Source organism: Pelophylax lessonae (assembly GCF_965119305.1).
Source record: "Pelophylax lessonae genome assembly, chromosome: 9".
NCBI lineage: Eukaryota > Metazoa > Chordata > Amphibia > Anura > Ranidae > Pelophylax > Pelophylax lessonae.
The window spans coordinates 183,829,663-183,845,537 of NC_138776.1; the positions used below are offsets into that span (position 1 = coordinate 183,829,663).

The 15,875-nt window shown below is 45.4% G+C and overlaps 1 protein-coding gene across 6 annotated transcripts in view; it reads left to right on the forward strand.

Moving 5' to 3' along the window:
- The first annotated feature begins 212 nt into the window (after window positions 1–212).
- DLG5 (discs large MAGUK scaffold protein 5) overlaps window positions 213–15,875 on the forward strand; it is a 235,608-nt gene continuing 219,945 nt past the window's right edge. For all 6 annotated transcript variants that reach the window (XM_082268205.1, XM_082268207.1, XM_082268208.1 and 3 more), the window contains exon 1: window positions 213–917. In XM_082268205.1, the coding sequence (XP_082124331.1) occupies window positions 620–917 (298 nt within the window). In that variant the 5' untranslated portion in view covers window positions 213–619. The remainder of the gene's footprint in view (window positions 918–15,875) is intronic.

The following is a 15,875-nucleotide window of genomic DNA, read 5'->3' on the forward strand; positions in this document are numbered from 1 at the left end:
TTCCCAGGCAGAGAGAAGGGGAGGGACTGAGGGAAGAGGAGGAAGCAGCAGAGGGACGGAGAGGAGGAGACAGAGAGGAGGAAAGAAGTAGGAGAAGCGGTGTGGTGGACTGTCCCCGGAGCGGAGCGGATAGTAGAGGAGAGTATAGTATAGTATAGTATAGTATATAGAGGGTAGAGTGAGTGAGAGTTGTGGGACATATGAGGGGAGGGGGGAGCGCAGAGTTTGCCCGGGCTCTCCTAGTCATGTAGCAGGAAGCAGAGCAGAGTCTATGTTGGGGGAGGAGGAGGAGGGAGCAGATATTCCCCCCCCCTGCCGTTGCTGACTGGGAAGACTTTAGAAGGAAGGAGGGAGAAGAGCTGGAAGATTTGAGGTGAGGCACACAGCATGCAGCTCTGCAGCCCTCCCCGGCTGGCCAATATGGCTGCTGCTGCTCCTGCTTGCAGGCTGTGTGCAGGCGGAGGATCCAGCAGGGCAGGCTTGTGCTCGGCTCTGGCTGTGCAGACTGGACACTGAGGGCTCCTGCTGGGCCTGGAACTCCTAAGGACTCACTAACAGAGGAGGAGGAGGGAGACTCAGCGGTTCTTTCTCACCCCCCCTCCCCTGTTCCCTGTGTAATATGGAGCCCAAACACAGGGAGTTACTCCAACAGTGCCACCACAACCTGGTGGAGTCCATCAGTGATGCAGACCGGTTGCTGAACCTCCTGGAGGAGGCCGGAACCCTCACCCTCAGGGACAGGCAAGAGCTGGACAGCAGTGGTCCCACCAACAGGGACAAAGTGGACCTCCTGCTGAAGATGCTCCTGGTGAAGGACAAGGACCACTTCCAAGATCTGCGGGTCGCCCTGGAGAAGACGGAACCCCATCTCTTGTCCATCCTTTACTTGAACGGTATGGGAAGCGGGGAAACGGCAGGTGAGACGTCAGGTTACTAGTACACACATCAACCAAACTCACCCAATTCACCAACAAAATTGGGAGACTTGGGCGAAATTCACTTTACTTTCACCTTCCTAAAGTAATTGAAGAGCAAACTTTGGGACGTGAGATTCATCATACTATTTTTATTGCTGTCTTTGACCCCGATGGGGAGATTCACCCTCTCTAGTTGTCACCAGGAAAAAAAATGGGAAGTCCAAGATTTTGATTAGCCACCAGAACAGGAATGGGGGGGGGGGAGGCCCAATGGGGACACTTGTGGCAGTGACAACTGTCTGATCCTAAAAAAAACAAACAAAATTTGATCAGTGGGTGGCCCTGTCGGCAGCACTCTGCCCGACAACATTCATTGCAAAATCTGACTGTCGGTCAAACAGCGCCTACATACATTCAATGCAGGAACTGTTTGGGTGTCAGAATGGCATTGCCAAAGCAGGAGCTTTGTCCATTCCCATTGTTTACAATGGTTGGAGGAATCTGTTAGTGTATGGACATCTTTTAAACTCCATTCACACTTGTGCGTTTTCCATTACGACTTTGATGCAACTTTGGCTGTTGATTTTTCACAACTGTCGCATTGATAACATTGAGATGCAACTTGAAACTTTAGGAGTTTACTTTGCAGTAGGGTTGTATCCATACTGTTTTTATTTTTCTATTGAGGAGTACTGATACATGTGCTCAAGTACTTACCGATACCAATTACTGATACCTTTGTGGTGCGATTTGAGCCCAAACAAAATGAATATGGGCTCTTATTGCACTGCAAAGAATTGCATGCAATTTGAACAGGAATGTGATGCGCTTCCTGTTCAGTGGAAACCCGGCTGAAGTGACAAGGCTGGGTTCAAACTAGGGCTGCAACTAACGATTAATTTGTCTGTTGACCAATCGACCGATTTATTTTTACGATTAGTCGACTAATCTAACGATTATTTTTATTTTATTTTTTTTGCTTAATTGAGTATTTTTTTGATTAGCTAATTAATCCTGTAATTAATACAGACCCCTCAGTAAGCCCCCTCCCAGTACAGACCCCTCAGTAAGCCCTCCCACCTAGTACAGACCACTTAGTAAGCCCCCCCTTCCAGTACAGACCCCTTAGTAAGCCCTCCCACCTAGTACAGACCACTTAGTAAGCCCCCCCTCCCAGTACAGACCCCTCAGTAAGCCCTCCCACCTAGTACAGACCACTTAGTAAGCCCCCCTCCCAGTACAGACCCCTCAGTAAGCCCTCCCACCTAGTACAGACCACTTAGTAAGCCCCCCTCCCAGTGCAGACCCCTCAGTAAGCCCCCCTTCCAGTACAGACCCCTCAGTAAGCCCTCCCACCTAGTACAGACCCCTCAGTAAGCCCCCCTTCCAGTACAGACCCCTCAGTAAGCCCTCCCACCTAGTACAGACCACTTAGTAAGCCCCCCTCCCAGTGCAGACCCCTCAGTAAGCCCTTCCACCTAGTACAGACCACTTAGTAAGCCCACCTCCCAGTACAGACCCCTCAGTAAGCCCTCCCACCTAGTACAGACCATTACAAGCCGCCACAGTACAGTACAAGCTGGTGTAGCGCCGCACATATGACATCTCTAAGTAGCTGGGTGATCGGGGAGGATGGCAAATGTTTTGCGGCAGAAGCTGTGGCGGAGTACGGGGGTGCTGGAGACAGTCAGCACTCACCTCTTGTCTCCAACATCGGTGTGGACGGAGCCTGGGGGGGGGGTTTCACCCAGCCGGCAATGCTTCAAGCGGCGCTGCGGCCAGCCAGGGGGCGTGTGACGTGACACGTCGATGCCTTTCACCCACGTCGACGATTTTTTGTAGTCGACACGTCGTGGCAGCCCTAGTTCAAACTAGTGATCGACCGATATCGTTTTTTTACCAATATTTTGGTGATTGGCTATCGGTATCGGCCGATATTTTCGGACATTTAAAAAAAAATTTTTATTTTTTATTTTTCACAGGTACAGTTGTGGAGGGATCTGGGGGTCTAAAAGACCCCAAATCCCTCCTCTGCACCTAAAAGCATTCAAAACAGCTGAGTTTGGCTGTTTTGAATGCTGTCATTTTTTTTAAATCTGGCGCAGAGTACCCGAAAGTGATGTCATGACATCACTTCCGGGTTTTTACATGGAGATTCAATCAGTGCCGAATGCGACTTTGATCGGGTCTTCTCTTCGGCGGCCATGAAGGTAGGATGCCCGTGTCTCCCGGGGGGGAAGGGGGGGGGGGGACGTCCCTTCCTGCTCCTTGTATTGACAGCCAAGCGGCTTCTCAGCCGCATCGGTTGTCATTACAAGACAGCCGACCGTCGGCTATGGACGCCGGTACCGGGGTGATGCTTCTAGCTGCAGGCATCACTCCGGTACAGCACTTTCCTGGAATGTCGGCAATATCGGTAACCTCAGGGGCCGGTTCCGATATATCGGGGAAAGTGCAGATCGGCCCTCTATATATATCGGCATGGTCGATCCCTAGTTCAAACAGGAGCAGCGGGGGGAAGCCACATGCGATCCGGACAGGAAGCTCACCACGTTCCTGTTCAAATTGCATGCGATTCTTTGCAGTGCAATTTGAGGTCATTCATTTGATATGGCGCAAGGGTATTGGTTTCTGGTATGGGAGCATTCGCACGAGTACTCGTGGTAATGCTTAGTATTGGTATCTGTGCAACCCTACTTTGCAGTCTGTGGCATCAAAGTGATACAGGAGCCTTTTTAACCACATCCCGCCCGCCCTATAGCAAATTGACGGCAGGATTGTGGTTGTATTATCCTGACTGGACATCGTATGACGGCGGCAGGATAATACAGCTCTGCGCGCCCCCCGGTGATGCGAGGTGTCAGTGTGACTCCCTGCATCTCCGATCTCGGTATGACGTAGGCTCTTTACCATGTGACCAGCTGTGTCCAATCACGGCTGGTCACATAGTAAACAGGAAGAGCCGTTGATCGGCTTTCCTTAGTTCGTGCCTGACAGGCACGATAAAGGAGCGCCGATCGGTGGCTCCCCTGACAGGGAGGGTCGGCACTGGTAATCAGATCATTGATTACCAGTGCAGACCCTCGGGGGGGGGGGGGGTGCCACTAGAACCACGGCCACCATGGCAATCAGAGCTCAGGGAGCCCCCCTATCAGTGCCCATCATTGCCATCTTTCAGTGTCGCCTATCAGTGCCGCCTATCAGTGCCCATTAGTGCCCATCATTGGCACCTATCAGTGCCCATCAATCCCACCTATCAGTGCCCACCAATGCCACATATCAGTGCCTCCTCATCAGTGCCTGTCAGTGCAGGAAAAAACGTATTTATTTACAAAATTGTATAACATAAACAAAAAACTTTTTTTTTTTTTCAAACCTTTCGGTCTTTTTTTATTTGTTTAGCAAAAAGGAAAAAACCCAGAGGTGATTAAATACCACCAAAAGAAAGCTCTATTTGTGGGGGGAAAATGACATAAATTTGGTGTAGGTACAGTGTTGCATGACCGCGCAATTGTCATTCAAAATGCAACAGCGCTAAAAGGGGAAAATTGGCCTGGGCAGGAAGGGGGTGAAAGTGCCCAGTATTGAAGTGGTTAAAGACAGCGAATTGAAGTCGCATAGATTTGAGCAGCTTCCATTAAAATATATGAGCCGCGACTTGTGATGTGATTTTGTGTCCAAAGTTGCATGACAAGTCGCACAAGTGTTAATGGAGCCTTAGGGCTGTGTTAGGATTGCACTCAGCAGCCTTACCCCGCACAGTCGCAGCACCTAGAACAAATGCCTTGTTTTCTATTGGGTCGGTTCTACAGGATGCAATACTGTTTCTTAGCATAGCTCCATACAACGCAATCCACCGCATCACATTGCCCCGCGGGGGATAGAGCTGTATGAAATTACACTTTGACATTTTATTTAAGTAAAAAAAAAAAGCTGCCATACAATTGACTATGTTAAGCGCAGCAGCATGGCAGCCTTCTCGCCATACACCAGCTGCTGCGTTTTAAACGTTTGTTTTATCGTCTGTATCCCATTAGAGAGATTGTTTTTTATCACTTCCTGTTTCAGAGTAACAAAAGGAAACGAGAGAAAATCTCCCCAACGTAAATGAAATGCCCTTATAGACAGTTGTTGCCTAAATAAGTGTCCTCAATGGATGATTTCCCCTCTTCTCCTGTCCCAGGCATCGCTCAGCATTCGATTTTTCCCTCACGTTTTTTTCTGATGACAATGGTACCCAGGTAAAACCGTGAATTTGTCCAGTGGGGACATCCCGAGAGAAATGTATACATGATGGGGGTTCTTGCCTCACACCAACATATCCAAATGTTGAGGACTTGTTCTCATGGGTGTACTCAACCTGTTTGCACCAATCGCCTTCTGGTCTCTGAGTTCTAAAAGCTGGGAGTTGGAGGTGGACATTTGGGGTCATGTGACCGCTGTCATTGGCAGTCACATGATTGGAAAACTCTTGAACGCAGCTATATATCGGGAACTTTCCAATCCCGGCTAACAAGCAGGGAGCTCTCAGCACGGTGAGGTGTTTTAAGGCCCACCGCCAAACGGCTGCAAAATATGCGTGTGTCCGGCGTCAGGGGGTTTAAGTGATTCTAAATAAATATGTGTAAATACTTTTTTAAATAACAAACATGATATACTTACCTGCTCTGTGCAGTGGTTTTGCCCTGATCCTCTTCTTCTTGGGCCCCCTGCCGGTGGCCCCTCCCCCCTGCCTAGTGACCCCAATAGCAAGCCTCTTACTATGGGGGCACTTGGGAAGGTTTACTCCTGAGCCGCGCTCTGTTTGTCCATTCACACACCGAGTGTGGCTTGGCCCCACCCCTTCTGTCTCTTCATTGGCTCACTGGCTGTTATTGACAGCAGCATGGACCAGTGGCTCCTGCTGCTCTAGGAATCAATGAGGAGAGAGAGATCCAGGAGAGCTGCTGCTCTCGTGCACATTGCTGGATTGAGATGGGGCTGAGGAGCTGCACCCAGAAGGTTTTTTAACTTCATGCATAAAGGTAAAAACCTTGATACTTTAGAACCACTTTAAACATATGTCTGTGCAAGGACCATGTCCCCCCCCCCCCCCCCCCCAGGGATGCACAAGTCTGTGCATCTGCATGCAGGCCCATGTATGTCAGTTGGGATTCAGCGGCTATAGGTATGTCTAATGAGGCTGTCAGATTGGGAGCAGCAGCTGCTGCAACCTAATTAAAATGAGTGTGACTGCCTGCGCATGGAACACCTGTGAACCCCTAGGAGGGCAAACATGGTTTTCACTGAGGCGTATGCCTAAAGTGACATTTAAGACTCCATTCACACTGGGGCGACCTGTCAGGCGACCTGGTCGAGCAGCGCGCCGTGACCTATGAGGTCGCCCCGGCAAGTAGCGTCGCCCCAGTGTGAACGGGGTCTAAAGATTCAATAAATAATAAATAACATACCTGCTCTGTGTAGTGGATCCTCCTCTTCTTGGGTCCCCCCGCCTCTTCTTGGCTCCTCCTTTTTCCTCCAGTGCCCCCAATATTAAGCCGCTTGCTCGCGGGGGCACTGGTGTGTGCTCGCTCCTGAGACCTGCTCTATGCGTCTATAAGACAGACGTGGTTCCGCCCTTGTTCTCTCTCCTCATGGGCTCACTGGCTGTTATTGACAGTAGCAGGAGCCAATGAGAGACCTGAGAGAAGCTCAGCTCTTGTGCACATCGCTGGATCGAGAGGGGGTTCAGGAGAGTAATGGGGGGGGGAGCTGGAGGCCTGCTGCATACAGAAGGTTTTTTTCCCTTCAAACATTCCATGTAAGGTAAAAAACCTTTAGCCTTTTAAACCACTTTAAGTACACCTGTGGGGACAAGGCCTAATAGGAGGCTTATGTCCCGAAAGACGATTCTAAGGGGTTCTGCATCAGTTGAGCGTAGTGTGATAACTGGTCTGCAGCAAGGTTTTGTTTTGTAGTTTAACCACATTGCTAGAAAACGGTACAATTGTTTGCAACAATGTTTATTGAAGACTTCAATTTTATTTTATTATAAACTCTTTTGTTTCCATACAAATACACTTTGTTTGTAAAGTGTATTTGAGATCAAAGCTTGGTTGTGTTATCAAATGGTCCAATTCTTGGATAACAAAGCCTTTTCTTCTGCAGTGACAGCACTAGAGAGGTATCCGAGTCCCCTGCATGTTCTTAATACATATGGCATTTTACAAGTGTTGGCATACGGTGCAAAAAGTGTGCTTTGATGTAGAAAATGTGAATTTTAGAGCAAGTATGGTAAAATAAGCAGAAGAGCTTGTGTTGTTTGAATTACAAGTCATGTTTTTCATCCCAGTTTCACAAGTAAAGGAATAGCAATGTTCTTTGTTGCTGAGTAGGATTTCAGTGCTATAAAAATGGAGGTAAACAGAAGAGCTATACAGGCAATTCCAATCTCTAGGCAGGGACAGATTTAACTCTTTGACTGTTATTTGCACTGCTCAGAATTCAGCTGAGATAGATATTAACCACTTTACCCCCCTTAATGACCTGGCCTTTTTTTGCGATACCGCACTGCAGTGCTTTAACTGACAATTGCGCAGTCGTGCGATCATGTACCCAAATAGAGATTTCTTTTGGTGGTATTTGATCACTTCTGCAGTTTATATTTTTTAGGTTATAAACAAAAAAGCCTGAAAATTTTGAAAAAAAAAAATATTTTTTTACTTTCTGCTATAAAACATTCCAAAAAAAAAATTTAAAATGTTTTTTTTCCATCAATTTAAGCCAATATGTATTCTGCGAGATATATGGTTAAACAAATCCTAATAAGTGTATTTTGGGGTATTATTGGATAGATTTATGGCATTTTTTGTTTATTTATTTTTTTCAGCGATATTTAGCAGGACTGCAACATTGCGGCGGACAGATCTAACACTAAAGCCCCGTACACACGTACCGATTGTCAGCCGTAAATATTCGGCCGACGACCGATCGGCCGATTGTAGGCTTGTTAGTATGATGCTTCCGACAACCGACTGCGACTTTTCGGCTGAACAAAATCTGGTGTGTAGGCTATAAAATTTTTGTAGGCCAACAAAGAACGGCCGATTGTTACTCAGTCAGTACAGAATTCGGCCGACTAACAGCAGATTAGCAAGACTGGGCATGCTCAGAGAAGAAAAAACACATGGAAAGTTAACCATCATATGACATCACTTCTGCAGTCGGCTGTTGTTGGCCAACAAAATTCGTGTGCAGTCTTTAGCACTTTTCAACCGACAGGACAGCACCGGACAAAAGACGGCCAATCATTCGGCCGACATTCGGTGTGTGTGTACAGGGCTTAAGTGACACTTTGTTGGGACCAGTGACACCAATACAGTGATCAGTGCTAAAAAAAAATGCACTGTTGCTGTATAAATGACACTGGCAGGGAAGGGGTTAACTCTAGGGGTGTTTAAGGGGTTAGGTGTGCTCCTAGGGAATTCTTTCTAACTGTGTGGGGGATGGATGTGCTAGAGGAAAAGAGCTCTTTGTTTCAGCTTACCTGAAACACAGGATCTCACTCTTTCTCTGTGACAGAACAGCCGTCTGCCTTGTTAACATAGGCAGACAGCCATTCTGTCATTCTCCTGCACAACTGATTGCAGATGGCCGGTGACCCCCGAACCCACTGATTGGCTCCTGCTGTGTCTAATCATAGCTGGAGTTGCGCTCCAGCAGCAGGCGCGCACCCCTGATAATCCCTGCACAAAATCACGTACCTATATGTGATTTTGCTCAGGCGAGCCGCCCTGTTGCAGTATATATGTGGTGGGTGGTCTGGAAGTGGTTAAAGTGGAACTGCACTGCCTTTAAACACCAAAAACACTATTTAATTAATTTTTATTATTCAAAGCAAACTCCCCCCATCCATCTATGTCCCCATGCTTTCTTTTGCTGAAAAATCACTTAGAAAAGCACCCCCTAGCATTTCTGGTTGTGGCCATTTTGAGTAAGGGCAGATGATTCATGTAGCATTTACTTCCTGGAATCCATCTGCCCTTAGCGCAGGAAGGAGGGTGGGCTTAGCTGAAAAAACCCTCCTCCCCTACTGAAGACTCCTGGCATGTATGACCTCATTTGCCTAGGCTAGAAACCATGAAGTAACTGAAGAAATGTGAACAAAACCCTAAGAGCCGGTTCACACTGAAGCGGCACGACTTTGGGGGCGACCTGTGAAGTCGTGTGCAGCGCGACTTCGGCACGACTTGCACGGACTTCATAAAATGAATGTCAATGCAAGTCGCCTCCAGGTCGCCCCGAAGTAGTACAGGACCCTTTTTCTAAGTCGGAGCGACTTGTGTCGCTCCTATTAGAACCGTTCCTTTACCACACAATGGACCGCGACGGTGCGCGACTTGCCAGGCTGATCAAGTCTCCTGACAAGTCGTATTAGTGTGAACCGGCACTAAATGTTTAAAACAAGTATATAGAATATACTTTTCCTATTTACTAATACTAGCAGCAATCAGGATTGCAAATAGCCAATGTTTATTGAGAGAATGAAGTTCCATTTTAACAAGTAACCATAGGTGTGCGCAGCCTATTGCATTAGGAAGTGCACCCCAAATGTATTAAAACATGGACATAGTTAGTAGGGAGGTGGATGGTGTCAGTAGGGCCGTGTAGTATTACAATAAAAAGTGCAGCACTAAAAAATGATTGATACAATCCAGTGACAGTGTATCAAAACAGAAGTGAAAGGGGAAACAAATAAATACAATAAGTCCTCCCAAGTACTTTTTATTATTGTATTTATTTGTTTCCCTTTTCACTTCTGTTTTGATACACTGTCACTGGATTGTGTCAATCATTTGTTAGCGCTGCACTTTTTATTGTAATATCTATGTGACAACTTTATGTTGGTTGATGTGCTGGCAGCTATTTCATCTGCGCAGTTAAAGCTACACGATTTTAGTGAAATAGCAGCAGTAGGAATCTGCCCTGCACAGGGTGATTAGGATGTGCCCAGGCACACCTCTTACGCACGCCTATGCAAGTGACTATATTTCTTGTGAATCGTTAGTGTTTCTCAACCCACAACAGTAAAATCAGTGTGTATATGCAGTAAAGCATGCTTGTTCTACTCACTATGGAACCTAAGGTGTTAATCCTTCGCATTGTGTAAAAAGGCTGTTTGATTCCGATCCTCTCCTTCTGCCACTGACTCCTAATCATTTCCTGATAACACAGAGTCTATGGAGTCGGGCTACACATGCTCAGTTTGATGTGTATTGCTATTTTTTTTTTTTTTTTCGTGGGAGGGCACGGGGCCAATCGGCACTGTCCAGACAGAGGGTCAGGGGGTCCTGCATTCTCATAGGTCAGTCAGAAAACTCCTAGAAACTTTAACCAGTGCTTGGCTGGACACTGATAGAAGTCACAAGACTGCTCAAACTGCTGATGAGAAAAGGTATTTAGCAGTTTATATTTAGTAAAATAATTGCATTTCCATGTTCTGTGTACTGTCGGAGATCAGATATAGTGAATGCAGGCTCCTGGGTTTGGTAACACTTTAAAATCGCTTCTTCTTCTTAAAGTGGTTCTAAAAGCATTCAATGAACTACAGTAAAAAGCCTGTGTGCAGCTCAGCCCCCCTCTTTCTTTCCTGAGCCCCTTCCTAATCCAGCGCTGTGCCCAAGATCAGTGGCTCTTTCCTTCCTCTCCCTCCACTGGATATGAAGGCAGTTGTCAACCACAGTGTGTCAGGAGGGAGCGGGGTTTGGGGTTGAGCTGCGCTCTGTGTCAATGGATGCACAGAGCCCAGCTCAGGTTTGAGCCCACTTGAGTGCCCGAATAGAAAGTGGGGCACATACATGGAAGGGGGAGGAGCAGGGGGCTCCAGAAGAGGAGCATTGGGGCTGCTCTGTGTACAACCATTACACAGAGCAGGTAAGTATAGAACAATTGTTTTTACTTTAATATGAACCATTTAAATCAGTTACTACTTCACCTATGGGAAGTAATTTAACCACTTGCCGACTGCTTGCAATATATTTACTGCGGCAGTCAGCCCCTCACAGGCAGAGCGACGTAGTACTACGTCGCTAGCCTGTGAGGCTCTGGGGAGCGAGCGCGCGCAGCCGGAGGCACGCTCCCACGTGGTCATGGACCCCCCCCCCCCCCCCGCGCGTGTGACCGGCGGACCCGATGTCCGCCGGTCACTCGGCGATCGTCGGTGCAGAGGGAGAAAGGCAGGCGGCTGATGTAAACAAGCCGCCTGTCATTCTCTCCTGTGTAGGAATGGTGATCATACGGTTCTACTATGTAGGACCGTTGATCACTGTTCCTACACCTCAAGCCAGATCCAATCACAGTTAGAATCACGCCCCTAGGGACACACATAACCCCTCCCTCTCAAAAAAAGTTAACCCCTTCACTGCCAGTGTAATTTTACAGTAACAGTGCATATTTATAGCACTGATTACTGTAGAAATGTCACTGGTAACCCCAAAAGTGTCAAAAATGTCAGTCAAGGGTCCGATCTGTCCGCCGCAATGTCGCAGTACCGCAAAAAAATCGCAGATCGCTGCCATTATGCGTTAAAAAAAAAACAACAAAAATGACAAAAATCTTTCCCTTTGTTAGTAAACGCAATAACTTTTGCGCAAACCAAACGCTTTTTGCGATTTTTACCAAACCTATGTAGCATAAAACAAATTGGCCGAAAATGTTAAATTTTGATTTTTACATTTTTTTTTTTTTGGGGGAATTTTATATAAAAAAATGTGAAAAATATTGTTATTTTTGCAAAATTGTCGCTCTTTTTTTGTTTATAGCGCATGATCAAAAAATTGCACAGGTGATTAAATACCACCAAAAGAAAGCTCTGTTTGTGGGAAAAAAAGGATGTCAAATTTGTTTAGGTACAGCGTCGCATGACCGCGCAATCGTCCGTTAAAGTCACACAGTGCGGAATCGCAAAATAGGCCCTGGTCAGGAAGGGGGTAAAATCTTCCGGGGCTTAAGTGGTTAAAGATGGAACTCCAGAAATGACAAAAAAAGGCCTTTGCAGTGGCCCCCTTTCCACTGCAAGGGTTAAATGTTTATTGCCCGAAAACGAAATAAAGCAATGTAGAACGAGCCTTATTCCTCACTCCCCCTCGTCTCTCTGATGCTCCTTGTCTTGGGTGGACCCTTGGAAGCTTCCCTTACAATGCAGGACTATTGGCCTTGCATGGTGTGTGAGGACATCACAGTATGACTGCCGGTCGGAGTTTATTAGAGAAGAGACTTGGGTGGATCAGACGTGGAGCATGGGGGAAGGCTGCTTGAGCGAGGGGTAATGTACTATAAGCATTACAGCCTTTTCCTCAACCTAATGAGCAATTAACCCTTGCAGTGTGTGTGGTGGTGGGGGGGGGGGGCTGCTGCAAAGGTTTTCATTTTCGGTTGCCATGAGTTGGGCGCCAACTCCAATAAAAATATTTTTTATGTTTTGGATAGAGCGGGGCAGGGTTAGAGCCGCCATTGGTTTTTAATACTGGGGACCTTTCCCGTCACCTTTTTGTCTGGACAGGAACTAAAGGGAAATCTCACCAAAGGGGACACAGACAAAACACAAACATGTTTTTAGTAGAGTGGGGGAGGTTTAGAACTTCTTACAGTGCTTTTATTTCCTTCCACACGTTCCTCTCCCGATGACTACCGAGCCTCTGATTTCTTGCATGGTTGTCATAGGGACAGGACATGAAGGCAAATGTCACAGACAGAAGTAAGAACAGAAGTTTTAAGCCTTCCCCACTCTTTAAAAACAAAACAAAATAATGTGGCCTGAGTTGGGATAATGGGGTTTTCATATGTATGCCGGCATCTGCAAGCTTGATGTTTAGTAGAAATGAGATTCTTCTTTTAAAAGTTTTTTAAGAGAGGTCTTTTGTCACATGCTTATTGAATAAAAGTATAGTGTTTGAAATATTAATGGCTGCTATGGGTTACAGTATATTAGCTGACTTTATTTAGCTTGTCGGAAGTTGAACTGTGATGGGTAGCCTGGGATTATTCTGCATTGCCTAGTAAAGTTCTTTTCCTCATTGAAGAAGCTGTATTTCTTTTAATTCTTCTTTAGAAAGGTGTCATATTCTGGTACCACCATCAATAGTGTAAATATTTTACACACTAAAAGGTTTCCTTTTTTTTTTATGAACTTGCAGGAGAAGTTCTCCCTGTTAGTGAAGCAGCTGGAAGTGCTGACTCTACAGTCTCCAGCTAATGTTCCTTTAGTGAACAAACAGAACATGGCACATTTCCAGTAATAGTTTTCTGTAAGCAGCATCTCGTGAACGCCATCAGGGCGTAGAGGTACCCAGAGTTTTTAAGTACTGCTTTTTGAAAAAATAACTTTAGTTGCATGCAGAGATGCCCACATTTTAGGCTTGTGTGTTTTAACCACTTGCTTACCGGGCCAATTCTGACACTTCTCTCATATATGTAAAAATCAGTGCTTTTTTTGCTAGAAAATTACTTAGAACCCCCAACATTATATATTTTTCAGCAGAGGCACTATAGAATAAAATAGTGGTTGTTGCAATTTTTTATGTCACACGGTATTTGCGCAGCAATTTTTTTTTCAAAAGCAATTATTTTTGAAAAATTACACTTTAATGGTTAGAAAAACGAAACACAATATATAACCCAATTTTATTTGTGAAATATGAAAGATGATGTTATGCCGAGTAAATAGATACCCAACAAGTCATTCTCACTTGTGGAATGGCACCAAACGACAGTACTTAAAAATCTCCATAGGCAAGGCGTTAAAAATTTCTACAGGTTACCAGTTTAGAGTTACAGAGAAGGTCTAGTGCTAGAATTATTGCTCTCACTCTGACATTTGTGGTGATACCTCACAAGTGTGGTTTGAACACTATTTACATATGTGGGTGTGACCTGCTTTCACGACTGCGTGCGAGCATGGGGGGACGGGGGCGCTTTAAAAAGAAATAATATTTATTTTGTATAGGATTCATTTTATTACTTTTTTTTTTTTTACCACTTTTTTATTCCTATCACAAGGAATGTAAACATCTCTTGTGATAGCAATAAGCAGTTACAGGTCCTCTTTATGGAGAGATGTGGGGTCAATATGACCCCACATCTCTCCTCTACAATGTAAAGTATCGGATCTAAAAATAACATTGATCTAATGCTTTTTAAAAAAAAAAAAAATGGTCTTGTTTTACATTGGACTGCAACCAGAAGTGACGTCATGACGTTGCTCCGGTTCTCCTAGACCAGGTATCCTAAAACTACGGCCCTCCAACTGTTGCGGAACTACACATCCCATAGCATTGTAAAACTCTGACATTCACAGACATGACTAGGCATGATGGGAATTGTAGTTCCTGAACAGCTGGAGGGCCATCGTTTGAAGACCCCTGTCCTAGACCATAGAGATGCCATTTTTACTCCACTCATCTCTGTGATCTGCTGCCGTTACCGATCATCCAGGTAAGCCTGGGAACCACCGTAGAGTGGCGGAAGGGGGGGGAGTGACCCCCCCCCCCGCCATTTTTAAAAGTAATACAATGACTATTCAGCCACTTAGATCACTTTTAGCAGTTAGAGAATTGCCGGCTAAAAAAATAAAAATAAAAATACCGGGTTATGATATATTGCTGCAGCCATAACCCCTGTTTTCCACTGCCGACTGAGGATGCTTTTTGACTATGGCCCAGTATTGAAGGGGTTAAGGCTAAGTTCAACTTTCCAGGCAGAATATTACTTTTCATATTATGAAATCTAAAATAAATATAAGCCTTTTCTAATATCTTTTCAGTCCAAGACAATCCCAATGTGCTGATCTCTCACTGACCGAGTGTGAGGAGAGCCGAGCCGATCAGCGGCATCTCCTCGCAGGGGAGACCTGTACAGATGATCAGGGAAATGTTTATCAACCCCAGCAGTGCCCATCAGTGATGCCAGTCAGTGCGGCATATTAGTGCTTCCTAATTAGTGTCCTTCAGTGCTGCCTCATCAGTGCACATCAGCGATTAAGAAAGATTACTTATCTACAAAATTTACAAAAAGGAAAATGTTTATTTTTTGTTTAGCAAAAAATAAAAAACCCAGTGGTGATTAAATACCACCAGAGAAGGCTCTGTTTATGTTAAAAAAAATTATAAAAAGTGTATTTGGGTACAGTGTTGCATGACCGCGCAATTGTCATTCAAAGTGTGACGACACTGAAAGCGGAAAATTGGCCTGGGCAGGAAGGGGGTAAAAGTTCCCTGTATGAAAGTTAAGCTGACCATAGGCTTTACAATCACTTTAAGGCTCGGTTCACATATATGCAAATCATATGCATGTCCTTTGAAATGCGTTAGCCTTCCAGATCTGTATCTGTCCATTGTGCGATGTGATGTATTCTATGGATACACAGGATATTTGATGGTCTGTACCTGGATTTGTACTGACGTTGGTTTGTGAGCATATATACATTAGCCATGACTAATAAACTAGGCTGGTGCGCCCCCTGTTTGTTTATGGCTGTGCTGTACATAGTCTGTGCCTAGCAGGCTCCACCCACTACAGGCTGAAAACTACAGGAGGGGGCGGATACAAGACCGGTTACCCTGTGTAAGCAGCAGTGGCCTGTCCTTTTTTTTTATAGGAACCTCCTACACAGAGGAAATGTATCATACTGATTACTGCAAAATCTGGAAGCGCCTCAAGATCTAAGAATACACATGCTCCTTTGTATGTAGACAATATTTGCTTTTCCTGGTTTTTGGCTTTAGGAAGAACTTTTGAAGAAGATTTTTGGATTCGTGTTTGAAGAACACAATAATGTACTTTACAATGACCTTTTTGTTTTGTAGCTGATCATGTTCAAAAAGTAATTCAATTTAAAAAGCGAAACTCCTGTAGTTTTTATATAGATTCATTACACACAGAGTGATACATTTCAAGCATTTCTTTTAATTTTGAGGATTATAG